We start from the raw sequence: 14,202 nt of genomic DNA on the forward strand, positions 1-14,202 counted from the left end.
CCATCTGAAATCCTAGGATGGCGAACTTTGTTTCTGTCGGGGACATATTGCGAGGAAGTAAGTTGGCCTGGGAGCTTTATAACTTGGGCTGGAATCAAGACCTCCAAGCAAGTAAGTCTGTTTGATTCCAGGTTGTTTTGCGCACATGGTGATTGTCAAATCATGTTCGCAGCGGCTCGCCTCGCGAAGATCACTCCCCTCTATCCACAACCACCGCTCGTCATGTGACATGTTGCGCCGAACAGTTCCAATGTCTGACTTCGCTCAACGCAGGCACTCAATACAACGACTTCGGCAACGATGTGCGAAATCTCGGAAGTAACCTTGACGCGATTCTCGAGGTCGTCCAAAATGCTTCGCAGCAGACCTCGCGCAACGAGCGGCGGCGGGATGCAATCAACTGGGATTTATCCTCAATCAAAGAGATCATTGGCGACTACGAAAGGACTTTGCATGATACGAGACAGGTGCTGCATGAAAACAAGCAATTCAGCCACGGCAGGAATGCTTTGGTGAACATTGAATGGAACATCAATGTAATGCCTAGAGTGAATCGGCTTCGTGAGCGGATTAGCTTCCATAACTCCAAGGTCAGCCATGTTCTCCCTTTTCCCTTCGACAAGCTTGGTTCGCTTGCTTGCTACCGTCTTGGCAATTCCGCTAACGGAACTGAGCAGATCTCTATCCTGCTGAAACCGCTCGAGATGTCCGTAATTTCTGCTTTTGTTTCAGCGGTATGCTGACGTTCCTCACAGAAAGCTGCTGTCCGCTATACGAGACGACCTTGCAGATGTACACCATGATCTTACGGAACAGATCGGCGCGCTGCGTCGGGAATTACGTGGTATCCTCGTCCCGAATGTTGACGCAGCAATCGCTCAGCAAGAATCCCAAGAAACTAGCATGCTAGACGTACCACCTGCCATCACTGCAAAATTCCGAGAGAATGCCAGCGTTGGTCATCCGGACTTCAGTACTTCTGGGAATATACCGCTACAAGATGGAGCAGACGCACTTCTCCGCTTGTTCAAGAGAGTAGGTCTAGCTTGCTACGGGCAAGCCGTATCTATGTGCCATTATACTGAATTGTGCAGAGTACTCTTGAATTTAAGCCTGGCCGTTACGTGCGGGATAAGGCGCCTTCACCGTTACAGTACCTCAACTTGCTCAAATGCGTATGGTTGATGCAAGAGCTGCGGAGGAGCAGCGAGTTCACCAACATCAACACATGCTCACACTGGCCCGGATACATCAAACAGCTGGGCGAGGTACGATATTTCCTATGTAGAGGCTTTGGCGCCCAGCAGTATACCTTGTAGTTCTGAGCTGTACTGAGATGTTGATATAGGACTTATCAAAGGAGTGCCAGCGATTCACGCGCGAAGAACTTATACAGCCTGCCTTGCAAGATCTTACTGCGGACGACTTCTGTATCTGGTTTCAAGATGAAGTGCCCAGCATCTTACCTCCGAGTCACGAAACTGTCATGCTGGAGGAAGTACTCAACATGTATGTGGTTCTCATGTCATGCTTGAGACATTTGCTGACTGTGTGTCTAGTCCATTCCAACCCCCATCACACCAGACCATAGGCAAGCTGAGGCTTCTGCGTGCCGATACGAACCGCTACCAGATGATTGAGACAGCTGAGGACCGCATCGCGAGGATACCACGCGACGATGGTGTGTTACACTCATCTCTACTTCGCTGACTTACTAATGCTCGTAGCTCGTAAAAGCTACTTCAGTCTCAACTCCGTGCAGCTCATCCCTCTATATGCTATCCCTGGATCGCAGGACGCGCTCACTGTTACGTTGCAGACGGATACCACCATCACTACCCTAACCTTCCGAGATACAAAGCACATACTCAAGTTACAGCACGTCATCACGGGCTACAAAGCTTACGAGTACTACGACCAGTGAGTACGCCTAAGCCAAGCTGCGCATTGTGTGCTGATTATCGTCCAGGCCTAATGTGCAGGTCACGTCAGTCTTCTCGGGATCAATATCTCAGGTGGAAGATGGCCGGCTCCAGCTTTGGCTGCCAAAGGACGTGCAAGGCCGTATACAGTCAGCATCAATGGTAGACACGTTATCGGCGTCATCTAGGCACAGTGCGGTACCGAACAAGTTACGCTCTACCAGTTTAGGCGCTGTCAACGGGCTTTCCTTACAGACGTCTGGCTTGTCGGCCAGCGTCGATGCCACGAATCGACTGTATCTTTACACTCCTCCAAGTGCCAGCGAACCTAATGCAAGCAACGTGTCATTCCCTGCTTCTCCGGCAAGTCCAGCGTCAGCTTTACTCAACGTCCCTGGAGGCGGAAGTCCACTCACCGCGACAGCCCGTTCAATAAACAGTCAAGTTAGTCGTAGCAGCAGAGCGAGCGTCTCCTCAATCAGCACAGGTCCGGGGACAGGGCTGGTTCATGAGAAACCACTCAAGCCGATACTCATCATGTATCTCAAAAGCCAGGACGGAAGAAACAGATTATCTTTCTTGACTATACAGATAGACGATATGACACACATCAACTGGGAGCGCTGCGATTGCCGCAAAGGTCGAAACGACTGCCACATCGCCGCCATCGAACGCCGGTCCGGCGCCCTACTCGCCCAGCGGTATGAATCAGGGCACGACTCTGCTGGCTGGAACGTGGCTGCTATTGGCAGATCTCAGCGCAGAGAACTACCCGAGTTCGAGTGCAAGAATCTGAAGCGTATCAGCCTCAGGTTCCAAAATCCGAAGGGTGAGTTTCAGAGGTTCCCTAGTATCACTCCCTCGCAACCCTTGCTGACGCATCCCTTAGAGCGTGAAACATTCGGCGGCAAAATGTGTAGCTGCAACCCCAAAGTGCAGGCTAAAGAGAAAGACTGCGTACTTAGCCACCAAGGCCTTTTTGGACAAGTTCGGCAGATCGGCAAGCACCGGCTAGAAGACTACCACAGCGCTCGCCAGGAAAACAGTCGCCAGAGCATCGTGATTGGCCAAATGCTAGACCACGCTGGCGGCTGAGTGACGCACGCTTCTGTGTACCGGGGTGATTCCGCCCAACCTTGGTGCTCTGGGGGAGCCGGAATTTGCACGAACAAGTTGTTCTCACTTCCCGTCTCCGCCCCCTGTCAGTCAGCCTTCGAATAGACCACTACTAAACTCTCGGAAAGGCGCCTCAAGTCTTTTTCTACGCATTCTTGATCACGTCCTTCTCCTAGAGAGGTTCGAATAGTTGAACCTACCATCCAGCATTTGGTCCTCGTTGATGAAGCGGACAAGCTCTGCCGCCGGATGTTAGTCCATCTTACGTGGTCAGTCTCTGGCGACGCTATGAACCGTTGTTAGCATCGAGCAAGCGGGACAGCACCACCGCCACAGCGTTTCTCGACTCGGCGTACCAGTCCGCCTTCTACCGCCTCGATTGTGCTTCTAGTTAACACCCGATGCATCTCGGTAGAGGGTGCGTACGTGGCGCTGGCTCTACGCTGAGATATAGGTCCCGCCTACAACTCGGGTCTCATGGCCTCATCTAGCTCAACAGCCTTCATTGGCATTCTCTGGTTGTGCAGTACAGTTCACTATGTCTTCCCCACTTCCAGTCATCTTCAACACCACGGAATGCTTCTGTCTCCATGTCTGTATTATTGCTTATGCGAGCAGGGTTTGAATCGTTTCTCAAGGTGCGGCTAGATTGATCGGATTCTTTGTCATCATTGTATCGTAGAAGAGAATCAACAGAGTATATTGCATGGTCTGAAGCGTGTTGAAGTGGTCATCTCTTCTGCGCTATCTAATGCAACACTCTCGCACGCGTCCGCTTCCCAAGGCAATACAAATCGCAATTGAGACATTCACATTCGGCTAGCAATGCGGTAGGTAGAGCTTCCAGGCTGCATCTCGCAATTGCCATGGTGCAACGGGCAGCCATAGTCAGTGTTGCAATGTTACATGGATGGCGGTAATCGATGTCTTTGTTCAAGAGAAGAATAGTAGGCGGAAGAACAATATCAACAATCTTAGATGAGTTGCGCTTCTTTCTGTATACAAACTTGTCCTTGTGGCTTTGTCCCAAAGATTCGCCTCATCATTGTTTGCAGTATATCTGGATACCACGCTGGCTGCCTACCGTGCCCTTTAACAACACCCCACACTCTTTTCAATCGTTTTCGAATAGAACACACACATCATGCAGCTCAATATCATCCTCTTCGCAGCCGTCCTGGCCGTCGCCGCCAGCGCCGCGCCTGCCCCTCCCTGTCCAGAATGCGCACTTCCCCCCAAAAAGGGTGTCAGCAAGAAGATCCCCGTCAAAATGTGCACTGAGCCAATGCTAAAGGGCTACTGCCAGGAACAGACGTTCATCTCCGGCGAGTGCAACAATATCATGGGCAAGATCGACAACTCGATGAGCAGCATCTGGACGATGCGGAATTGCGAGCTGTTTGAGAACCCTAACTGCCGGGGGCGCAAGGTGAATGTCAAGCACCCTGGCTGGGCGAATTTTCATGGTTTCGATAATATGGTTAGCAGCCTGAGATGCTTTTAGTGTAATCAGGCTAGGGTTTTGAAATGTCAGGTACGGGCGCGTAGGCATCACAGGGTTGCTTAGAGATAGAGAGGCATTTTATTTCTGAGTTGTTCTTATTCGTACCATTGTCGATTGCTTGAACTTTCTTGACGTAGATGAATACTTTTGCGCCCAAGTTGCACATACATCTCCGCGGCTTAACATATAGACTTTAAGGTGCACCACTCGAGGGCTCGGCAAATCACGACTTCGTTCCCCCTCAACCGTGGAGTGTCTGCTGTAAAGAGTGGTACTCGCCCAGATACAAAGTGGTCATGTGCGGACATCCTGCGCTCCTCCACCGCCACTTCAGTAAGGCTACCATGCTTGCTGGCCCGGCTGCTCGTACTGGACACGGTATTCATAGCTGCCTAACGTTGTGCAGCCCAAAGGAGAGGGTATACCGCTCTTCCGCTGCCGAGTTCCCGATATTGAGCTTGAGAAAGACATCTGAGCCACTGTCGTGCGGTCTTCGTAGAACGTGAAGTCGGGTTGTGACGGACGGAGAAACCGCATGACTATCCTCCGCCCATTGAACCATGGACCATCAACCATCTTTGCTGGAAAGCAGCTTTTCGCGGTGAGCATGCAGTTTGTTCAACACAAAATCATGACTGCCCAAGGTTTCGTAGATTCGTGAAAGGAGAAGGTTCGGAGTAGGTCAGTTAGTTGAAAGCGATTAAGAGAAAACAAGGTACTTCTAGATTACCCTTCGCTGAGACGATCTGAAGACCGATCACAACTGATACCAGTACAGCGCTGCTGTAGACCTGAAGAAGCATCATGAGGGTACTTACCGTATTTCGAGCACTGCTCCCTGCAGCACTGCTCCTGCTTCACGCCAGCGCTCTCCCATCACCTGGATCGAGCACACCTTCCTCGCTGGGTCCGTGTCCGAAAACCCCTAAACTTACACGTCTATCACAAAGCACAGTCAGTCAGCTAACAGAAAGCCACAGGCTCGGAGGATGCTTTGGCGCGCAGAGACCCTGGGGCCGCAGCAGAACTCAGCTACGTCGTAATAGCCGCAGGCATGCGCGCGGCGGCCAACGATGAAGAAGATGACGCGCCCTACTGTCATGAAAATGGCCGCGAATACATCCACTTCATCGAGCCGTCAACACCGAACACCACCTGGTTCATCTGGACGCCGTATTGGCTCAGCTATACAGCAGCACTGCGGCATGAACTGGTTAAAGACGGATTCAACATGACCAGAGCACGCGGCTCGAACTGTGGATGGGCTAAGGTCGCCGATGTAGAAAGAATTGGTGTATACCGTGGCGCAGTTGGGTATCGCCCTTCGGATGGCTTGGATGCGAAAACAGCTCCTATAGTTAGCGAGGAGGTCGTAGCAAGGATCGTGAAGGTTCTAGAGAGGACGTATCCGGTTGGAGAGATTGTCACGATAGTGGTGGTGATTCTTTTCATGTTTGTAATAGCGCCAAGCCTTATCGGCTGCTGCTGTGGTTAGGGTGCGCCAGATGGTGTGGAGTCGGGCGATAGCTGTCGTCCCGTATGGGCTTAGCAGCGTTCTGAGAAGACTCTCCCTTCCCCGCTTCCACGTCGCTTCAGTAGTTAAGGCTACCATGCTTGACCGGGATACTGAATGCCATCCTCATTGTCACCTGACGCTATTGATACCGCTACTCCTCTGCCGGTGTTCCGAGATTCTGCCTTGGCGGAGGTGCTTCAGCCAATGTGATATCGTCCATGTAAAAGGTGAGATAGAACTGTGATGGAGAGAGAGACAGTATGATTCTGCGCAGCAGTTGACCCATGGAACGACTCATCTCTTGCGATGGGGAGCGAGCACGCAATCCTCTGGTACATAAGCCACGACTGCGCAAAAGACTCCATGTGCAATTGCGAACATTCAAACTCTGACAACTTCAAGCGATCAACCGTCAGCAGCAGTATATAAGGTATTTCATGAAAGCTCTACCATGATCGGCTCCGGAGCAAACGGAAGGCTGATAAAATTGAAGTCTCGTTCAACACTCTAAATACGACCATGAGAGTGCTCAACGCAATCCGGACACTGCTCCCAGCAGCAATGCTCCTGCCTTTTGCAAACGCTTTGCCAGCAACCACGCACCACGTACTCGCACATAGCGGCAATACCTCAGACGCAAGCCGTGAGGGATCAAGTAAGTAATTTTCTGACCAAGCACTCAGCCCGGAGCGCACGCAGTTAACAGAAATCAGCAGATGCCACGGACGTCTTAGTTCGTAGAAACCCTGAACCGTTTGCAGGGGCTGGAATATTCTTTCTTGCCGCTGCAAATCCCGCATTCTTCTCCGGTAGTTCTTGCGGTCATGGAGAGGAGGCTCATTACCTCCATATCATCAACCCGGTAGCCCCCGATATTACCTGGTACATCTACACCGGTTACTGGATCGTCAGCTATCCGAAGATTGTGCGCCATAAGCTCGTTGAAGCCGGATTCACAGTGACACATCTAAGCGGCTGCTACTGCGATTGGACGGTGATCGCCGCAGTAAAAGAAGCTGCTGTCTATCGTGGACATGTTGGCTACAGACCTACGGAAGGCATTGACGCGGACGAGGCCCCACTAGCGGACGAACAGGATGAGGAGAAAATCGTCCACATCTTGGAGACTACCTATCCGGTGGCGGAAGTGGTCCTGGCGGTCGTATTGCCTCTTTTCTTTTTCGTGGTACTCCCCTGTTTTCTCGTGTGCTGCGGTCCTCACTCCGAGGCAAAGAAGCAGTGAACGATGGAGATTTGAGAGATAGCTCTGAAGTGCAACACGGTTGACTAGTAGTTCCAACGCGAGATGAACGATTGTTAAGGCAAGTGAAGGCTAGGGTACCCGCGATTCAATTCGATAAGCTGTGCCTTGTGGGCATTCTACACCTGTATCAGTATGTTCTGAACCGTGCATTGCGAAGAGCAACAGTTAGCCGTACCTGACGGACTTACGCTATTCATTCTGTAACACAGCGAACTATGGTATCACTTTTGCGACTACTGTGACACTGACCGAACAGGGTTCTCAGTTAGGACTGGGTTCTGTTCCAAGCTACGCAGTCCTCGAACTTTACAGCACTTCCGCCGAATATGTCGAGTGCGCTTCCAATCGTCAGGTCGACCTTGCCTTGGCTCAATTCTTTGACTATGTCCAGGTCCTGTAAGGTCTTTCCGCCACCTGCGTAGGTGACTGGAATAGTACACCACTGGGCTAGCTTCTGCACAAGCTCATGGTCGATACCCTGCTGCAATCCTTCGTTGTCGGCTGCATGGATGAGAAATTCGGAGCAGTATGGTTCAAGGAGGGATATCGAGTCTATACGATTCGTAAGTCGCAGACACGAAGACTTTCAAGATGGTCCGGCGTACCCTGATTGAGTTCCATACCGGTAATGGTCTGCCATTTGTTCATGGCTACATACCACGTCTCACCGCGTCTTCGGCAGCTAAGGTCGATGACTAGCTTCTCCTTGTCGTTGCCGAGCGCCGTGAGGACGGCCTGTAACCGCTCGGAAGAGAATTTTCCATCCGGGAAGAGGTAAGATGTTATGATTACCTAGTGTACTCCTGTCAACGCTAACACATTTCTTAACACGAGACAATGTTCCGCCCACCTTCTGCGCCCCCCATCCAATCCACTGTGCAGCGTTCTTCTCAGTGATACCTCCACCAACCTGAAGCCCGTTCTTCCACGTAGCTACCGCTTCCCTCGCTGAATCCTCATTCCCAGGTCCAAGCATAATAACATGGGCTCCGGTAAGCCCATTGTCCTTGTACAGCTGTGCAAAATGCCCAGCAGGGAGCGTAGACACGTGATTTGTCTTCAGCGCATCCGGAGTGTCTGACAGTGTGCCTCCAACGATCTGCTTTACTGAGCCCGCATGCAAGTCTATGCAGGGTCGGAAGATGGTCATTATCGCGTGCAATTGTCGAAGCACCCTTTTGATATCAAAATGCTCGTTAATGTCAGGGCAGCGCGATGAGACCGGAGGTGACATGTGATTCTGCGGGGCAGAAACCCTCACCGCCTTGGGCCTGGGCTTTTCTGCGACCAATTCCTCTCGAGACAACCACTCTCACAAATGGCTGTGACTCTAGGAAAGCGGAAGCGCGTGAGGCGTGAGACTGGTTCAAAAATAGAGACAGCTCCTCAAGATGCTCCAAACGACTCAGACCAGGAGGATCTCCAAGCCACCTTCCGACGGCATTTCGAAGCCAGGTTCAAACCGCTCGCTGACCTAGCAAAGCCCAAAGAGAAGCCTGTAGACCTCGTCGCCGAAGAGTCGACGGAGGAGGAGTCGGAGTGGGATGGGATCTCGGAGGATGAGGAGGCTCCTGTAGAGATCATCGAGCACTCCACTTCCGCTGATGCCGCGTCCCTACTCGACAAACAGGCGCAAAAAGCCTTCATGGTGCACCGCGCACCTGCACAACTATCTAGAACCATCTGACTTAAACTGCAGTCCTCCAAACCACCAACTTCGACTCCAACATCCACCGCAAGATTTAAACGCCCCACCTCCCCCACCGAAGCGGACGGCGAAGCCCTCAACCTCAAGAATGACCTCGCGCTCCAGCGTCTCCTCAAAGAATCGCACCTCCTAGACTCAACCACCGACTACACTCCCTCCGGCTCAAACCGCCACAAGGCCACCGACATCCGCCTACAGTCACTCGGCTCCAAGAGCTCGATCCACGTCCAAGAGAAGATGCCGATGTCGCACCGGAGAGGTATAACGGCGAAGGCAACATCCAAGGAAGAACAGAGACGGAGAGAGGCGAAGGAGAATGGGATCATTCTTGAGAGGGCTGTGAAGGTGCAGAAGATGGCTGGAGGGAGAAGGGAGCGGGGCGTGGGTACACCAGGAGTGGGCAAGTTTCGCGGTGGGATGTTGAAGCTGAGTAAGAGAGACGTTGCCAGCATAGAGGGGCCGAAGAAGAGCATGAAGGGGAGGCGACGATGAGACAGTGCTTGGGTTTCTGGTGGATAATCATGCAAGCGGAAGTTGGAAAGTCAAAACGCGCAACGTCCATGGTGCCGCATGGCTCCACACAGCGCCGCCTGTTAAACAAGGACAGTTGAGTTGGGGTTCTGCAGAGGCCAGTTGCAGGAAAACCCCAAAGAGAGCGCGAGCGGACTGCTGGAGAGACTCTGCGATGAGCTCAAGGACTCCACCTCTGTGGTTGGGCTGTGATACAGCGTATGTGGAGTGTAGAAGGTGGCATGTGTCAGGGTCTGTTAGACGCCCGATCCAACAAGTTCGAAGAGGTCAAGCAATGTGTTTACCGTTTCTAGATGTGATAGAGGTTACCCTCTCGCGATGATAGTGGCAGTGATCATCCGCCGGCAGTGATGAGTTCAGTGTCAAGTGTTACGGGGTAGGCGCCGACCGATACAAGTGATGTCAAGCTTTGGAGCGTCTCAGGCCTTCTAATGATGGTCCGGAACATGTCTGCTTCCAAATTACATCTACGTAAAGACTGTATCAGATTGACTGAAACATTGGACTTAGTAGCAGATAATCGTCTAACATAATCCTGCCCCTTCCTGTCTCTTTCTGCTATGAAGTCTCCCGCTGCTCCGAAGTCATCGAAGTTGAATCCCAGGGAGCGCACCTTAGCTTTAATCCTGTGAAGGAGTGCATCGCGCACCGTGCCAGTCGCACTGGTCCGAGTCTGAGCGACTGCCGCTGGCTCTGAAAGCAAGCGGTCGAGCTGGGCTGAGACGATTCTCCGCCAGAGGACGCGTCTCGTCTTCGGCTAGAGCGGGGATGTTGAGTGGCGGTCTTCCTGGCCCCTCCTGTGTGCTACAATCCGGTTCGGACTATTCTCTGATCGCCACATGGAGATAAACCGTGCGAGCATGATACAAGAACTGAGTGCCCTCATGCCTGGTGTCACAGCCTCTGGGGAATCAGCTGCTTCATGCTCAGAATTCCACCTCTTCAACCTCCATACCACACTCCTCACACCTCTTCCTCGTCATCCCCGTCTCCGGATCCAGCACCGCTCGCCCCCACTCATGCTCATGCTTGTCTCCTGCGCGCTTGATCCTGTCACCGAATCTCACTTCGCCAGCATCTCCTCCGCCACTGTTTAGGCTTCTTTTATACGCCTCCACTCTGGTCCTCTTCTTGAGCTCCGCAAGCTTGGTGCTAAATTTCTTTTCCTTCTTCCGGTTCTTCTCCGCCACGCGTCGCTCAAACTCTGCGTCCAGTGCTTCGGAAGAACCCCACTTCTGCGGCGAGAAAGCGTACTCTTCTACTTGGTAACGGAGGTAAAGGTGCATGCTAGCGAAGGTGGACTTATGTGGATTCGGTTTGAGCAGATGGGGTAGTATCTCCGTGTCCTTGAGCTCGGCTATTGGAGAGTCAGCCACTATACATTCAACAGAGTACACATCTGTGTGCCAGCTGGGTATCTGCGAACAGGGGCACCCACGATCCGTCAAAAGGTAATCATCCCTCGCCTCCGTCTTCGTGAGCAGACTATACTTCTCCGGGAACTTCTCCTTACACGCATTACAGACACACGTCCCAAAACACTCCTCCCACTTCCAATCAATCTCCAAACTCCCACATTCCCTGCACTTCTTCCCCGCCTCCTTCTGCGCCAGCACGCTGATCCCCGGCTCAAACGGCCCGGCCTTCTGCTGCCGCAGCTTCTTGAGCAGCTGATGCCTGTCCCACTCCGCGAGCGTCATGTGTGCGGGCTTCTGCTGCTCTTCAGCCGATGGCGCATGGAGGGCGCGGTTGTGTGGGTCGTCGATGGAGGATAGGAATCCGCCCTTCGTGTCGGTCATGGTAGAGAAGTCATACTCGATGTAGGAGTTCTTCTCGAACTTCTTGGCCGGCTGGATGCCGTTGTCTTTGGGCTGGGTGAGGCCTGCTCCTGGGAGAGCCGAGCCGGCACGGGACGTCGAGGCATTGTTGCGGGCATCGCGGTGGCTGGACGGGGTGTTGGAGGAGGATAGGGAGCTGTGAGGGCGCTTCTGGCTGACATTGAAGCCGCTCGGGGTCGTGGAAGTGGTAGTGCCGGATGCGCGGTGGGTGGAGTCGTGTTCGTTGCGGAGAGCTTTTGCTTTGAGGCGATTGATCTCCTACGAAGATGGTAGTGAGTATAGATGCGATCGAAGCAGCACACTTCAACACAACTTACTAGCTGCCGGACTTGCTCTGGAGTTAGAGGTGGCGCCGGGAGGTTGCCTGCGCCTGATGGCCGTGGTGGCGTTGAAGGCCGTTCCGCCATACCGTTTCAAGAGAGTGTGATAGTGGAGAGATCGTGGTTCGAAAATCCACGAACACTCTGAAAAGATCGTGCTTTTGTATGGCGATTAAGATTATTCCGCCCCGTTCTGACTTCGACGGGAGCTCGCGGCTTTGGAAGGCGATGATGCAGGCGGCTCTTGTTCCCGCAGATGGTCAATGCATAGGGCTTTCAGATAGGCACAGTGGCATGGAGCCGCAATCAACTCGGAAAAGAGCCTCTATCATTAATCTACACATTTTGAGAGAGGACTTCGCGCTAAATGTGCTTTCCCATCCTCGCTCATCCCTAGGGTGCAAAGCCTGTGAAATTGGATCCATAGCGAAGAGTTTCCCTCCTCGACAAACTTTTACCCAAAAGCCCATACCTATATCCAGGCTTAGGTACTTTATTCCTCCTTCGCGCCACCACGGCCAGCCCTTTCAGCAGTCTCGATGCTCTTCTTGTCCGTCTTGATCTCACCGCCCTGCAGCCCACTCAAGAAGCCACCGGCAGCCTTCCACGGCCTCTTCAAATCGCCCAAAGCCGGCTTGCCCAACAGATGTATCTTGGCCAGATTGCCCTCGAAGGCGCCCTTGAGCGGGATGATGGACTGGATGATAAGCGGGTTCGTGTACTTGAAATAGAGGTGCATGACGGCCATCATGCCGACGCCCATGAGCTGCGACTTGAAGAGGGCGCGGCACTGTTGCATGTCGTAGGCGTGGACGGTGGTGATGACGGACTTGGGCTCTTCGGCGGAGCCCATGGGGGCTGGCTCGACGTATTTGAGGACGGTCATATCTGGCGGTTGTTAGTTGAGAGAAGTCGGTAGGCCTCCGCTGCGCCGGTCCGTGCAGGATCATACCGCCGGGCTGGAGGACGGGACACACCTTTCTTCTTGTTGATCTGCTGCATGATATAGACATATATGCCCGCAATAATCAAGTTCGACAAGACGTAGAGGGCGCGGATGCCGTTTAGTACGTTCGGATCGTCAAACGGGATCTTCTTCGAGGCCTGCATCATGAACCTAGCAAAGGATGAGTTATGGACTTCAGTCCGGGCGCTCGAGCATCTACGAACAGGATGATGGCCAGGTTGGTTCTGCACACAGAAGTCAGTACCCAATGAATATTGAAGCGGTGCGCGCTGCAGTGAAGGCGCATCCTGGAACATACATCTGCGGATTGAGCGCCATGGTGGGTAGAGATGTGCGAGTTTTGCGGAGGCGTTGGTGGGAAGTGCGACGGTTCTGGAGGTGACAGTCGAAGCGTAGGCACAAGTTGGGGGCAGGCGGCTTTTGTGATGCGGATTGGGGGGCAATCTTCGGAGAGTCTGGCGACGTCAAAGCGGAAAAGCGAAGAGGACAGATCTGACTCGCTTCTGGAGAACGTTTCCATGTCTCAACCCATTCTTCCGATTTGATGTCCTCCAACTTGCTACTTCGGTCACAACGCATTTAGTATCACACATCCATGTAGCTAGCAGCGCGTGTGGTCCGAACAAGCATACATCATCGGCTCAAATCAGATGCCTGTGTCTCCCCCCGAATGCCGCACGATGCACGCTTCTCAACATCTAGCACTCTTAGACAACACCGAACTACTGCACACTAGTCGCCTGTGCCCCAATTTACACTCTTCAGAGAAGGGTTCTTGGCTTGAATGGTGAGGGCCCTAACACTCCGAATCAGACCTTCGTTCAGCGAAGGGAGTCGCCGCTGCTGCCGCATGCCAGCTGGCTTGCTCTTTCCATCGACTTTCTTCGCTTTGACCGGCTTTCTCTTGTTCCGCTCCCACCTGTGTCTGTGTTGAGCCCAGTTGTACCGCTGCTTTGGCACCTCCTCTAGCACCTCAGCTGCCTGTGGCCTTTCTTCGCCTGCCTTCGCCTCCGCTCCTTCTCTCGCTCGTCTGCGTGAACTCTTTGTCGGTCCCCGTTGCACATGGAATGGTCGAGCCTCCTCTCTGGCCTTCTTCCTCTCGGCCTCCTCCTTGACTCTCTTCATCTCGATCTCAGTCCCTGCGAGCCGTTGAGCTCGGCTGACTACACTGCGTGCTACGGCTAGCGATCTCAATTTTTCCTTTCTGAGCGCGTCGCTGGGTAACCGACGGGGCTGCTTCTCTTCTGCCGGTTCCTTTTTGATCTCCGGAGGCCGCGTCGCTGCTTCCTTCTCAATCTCCCGCACCAAAGTTTGCGTTTCGTCTGTTTTCTTCGCCTCCCACGACAGTCTTGGTTGCTCTGTCTTCGGCTCTGCGCCTTGCTTGTCTGCCTCCAGAGTTGTGGGGCCCTGCCTCAGTCGTCGCCGCTGCCATTTCGCGTACTCTTCTCGCATGTTTTCCTTGGTCACACACCATGCGCCAGCTTTATGAGGCCACCCACACGTCCTACATTCACGT

General features: G+C 53.0%; 8 protein-coding genes across 8 annotated transcripts; 4 read left to right on the forward strand and 4 right to left on the reverse strand.

Moving 5' to 3' along the window:
- Positions 1-17: 17 nt before the first annotated feature.
- W97_05793 (uncharacterized protein) lies at positions 18-3,017 on the forward strand (the record flags this gene model as incomplete). Its single annotated transcript, XM_007783675.1, has 10 exons — positions 18-111; positions 274-590; positions 678-706; positions 756-1,035; positions 1,095-1,268; positions 1,349-1,509; positions 1,560-1,681; positions 1,728-1,920; positions 1,970-2,751; positions 2,812-3,017. The coding sequence occupies 10 exons, from the start codon at positions 18-20 to the stop codon at positions 3,015-3,017; spliced, it is 2,358 nt and encodes a 785-aa protein (XP_007781865.1).
- A 1,165-nt stretch (positions 3,018-4,182) lies between these two features.
- On the forward strand, positions 4,183-4,542 carry W97_05794 (uncharacterized protein; the record flags this gene model as incomplete). The annotated part of the gene is made up of 1 exon (XM_007783676.1): positions 4,183-4,542. One exon carries the CDS (start codon positions 4,183-4,185, stop codon positions 4,540-4,542), a length of 360 nt encoding a protein of 119 aa, XP_007781866.1.
- Positions 4,543-5,346: 804 nt separating this feature from the next.
- Positions 5,347-6,037, forward strand: W97_05795 (uncharacterized protein; the record flags this gene model as incomplete). Its single annotated transcript, XM_007783677.1, has 2 exons — positions 5,347-5,449; positions 5,523-6,037. The coding sequence occupies 2 exons, from the start codon at positions 5,347-5,349 to the stop codon at positions 6,035-6,037; spliced, it is 618 nt and encodes a 205-aa protein (XP_007781867.1).
- A 1,550-nt stretch (positions 6,038-7,587) lies between these two features.
- W97_05796 (1-(5-phosphoribosyl)-5-[(5-phosphoribosylamino)methylideneamino] imidazole-4-carboxamide isomerase) lies at positions 7,588-8,472 on the reverse strand (the record flags this gene model as incomplete). Its single annotated transcript, XM_007783678.1, has 3 exons — positions 7,588-7,874; positions 7,928-8,114; positions 8,173-8,472. The coding sequence occupies 3 exons, from the start codon at positions 8,470-8,472 to the stop codon at positions 7,588-7,590; spliced, it is 774 nt and encodes a 257-aa protein (XP_007781868.1).
- Positions 8,473-8,640: 168 nt separating this feature from the next.
- W97_05797 (uncharacterized protein) lies at positions 8,641-9,522 on the forward strand (the record flags this gene model as incomplete). Its single annotated transcript, XM_007783679.1, has 2 exons — positions 8,641-8,970; positions 9,022-9,522. The coding sequence occupies 2 exons, from the start codon at positions 8,641-8,643 to the stop codon at positions 9,520-9,522; spliced, it is 831 nt and encodes a 276-aa protein (XP_007781869.1).
- A 965-nt stretch (positions 9,523-10,487) lies between these two features.
- W97_05798 (uncharacterized protein) lies at positions 10,488-11,806 on the reverse strand (the record flags this gene model as incomplete). Its single annotated transcript, XM_007783680.1, has 3 exons — positions 10,488-10,918; positions 11,000-11,657; positions 11,717-11,806. 3 exons carry the CDS (start codon positions 11,804-11,806, stop codon positions 10,488-10,490), a joined length of 1,179 nt encoding a protein of 392 aa, XP_007781870.1.
- Positions 11,807-12,212: 406 nt separating this feature from the next.
- W97_05799 (uncharacterized protein) lies at positions 12,213-13,004 on the reverse strand (the record flags this gene model as incomplete). Its single annotated transcript, XM_007783681.1, has 4 exons — positions 12,213-12,607; positions 12,697-12,836; positions 12,890-12,910; positions 12,985-13,004. 4 exons carry the CDS (start codon positions 13,002-13,004, stop codon positions 12,213-12,215), a joined length of 576 nt encoding a protein of 191 aa, XP_007781871.1.
- Positions 13,005-13,418: 414 nt separating this feature from the next.
- Positions 13,419-14,138, reverse strand: W97_05800 (uncharacterized protein; the record flags this gene model as incomplete). The annotated part of the gene is made up of 1 exon (XM_007783682.1): positions 13,419-14,138. The coding sequence occupies one exon, from the start codon at positions 14,136-14,138 to the stop codon at positions 13,419-13,421; it is 720 nt and encodes a 239-aa protein (XP_007781872.1).
- Between the last annotated feature and the right edge of the window lie 64 nt (positions 14,139-14,202).

The sequence above is a fragment of the Coniosporium apollinis genome (genome assembly GCF_000281105.1).
Source record: "Coniosporium apollinis CBS 100218 chromosome Unknown supercont1.28, whole genome shotgun sequence".
In the NCBI taxonomy this organism is placed as follows: Eukaryota; Fungi; Ascomycota; class Dothideomycetes; genus Coniosporium; species Coniosporium apollinis.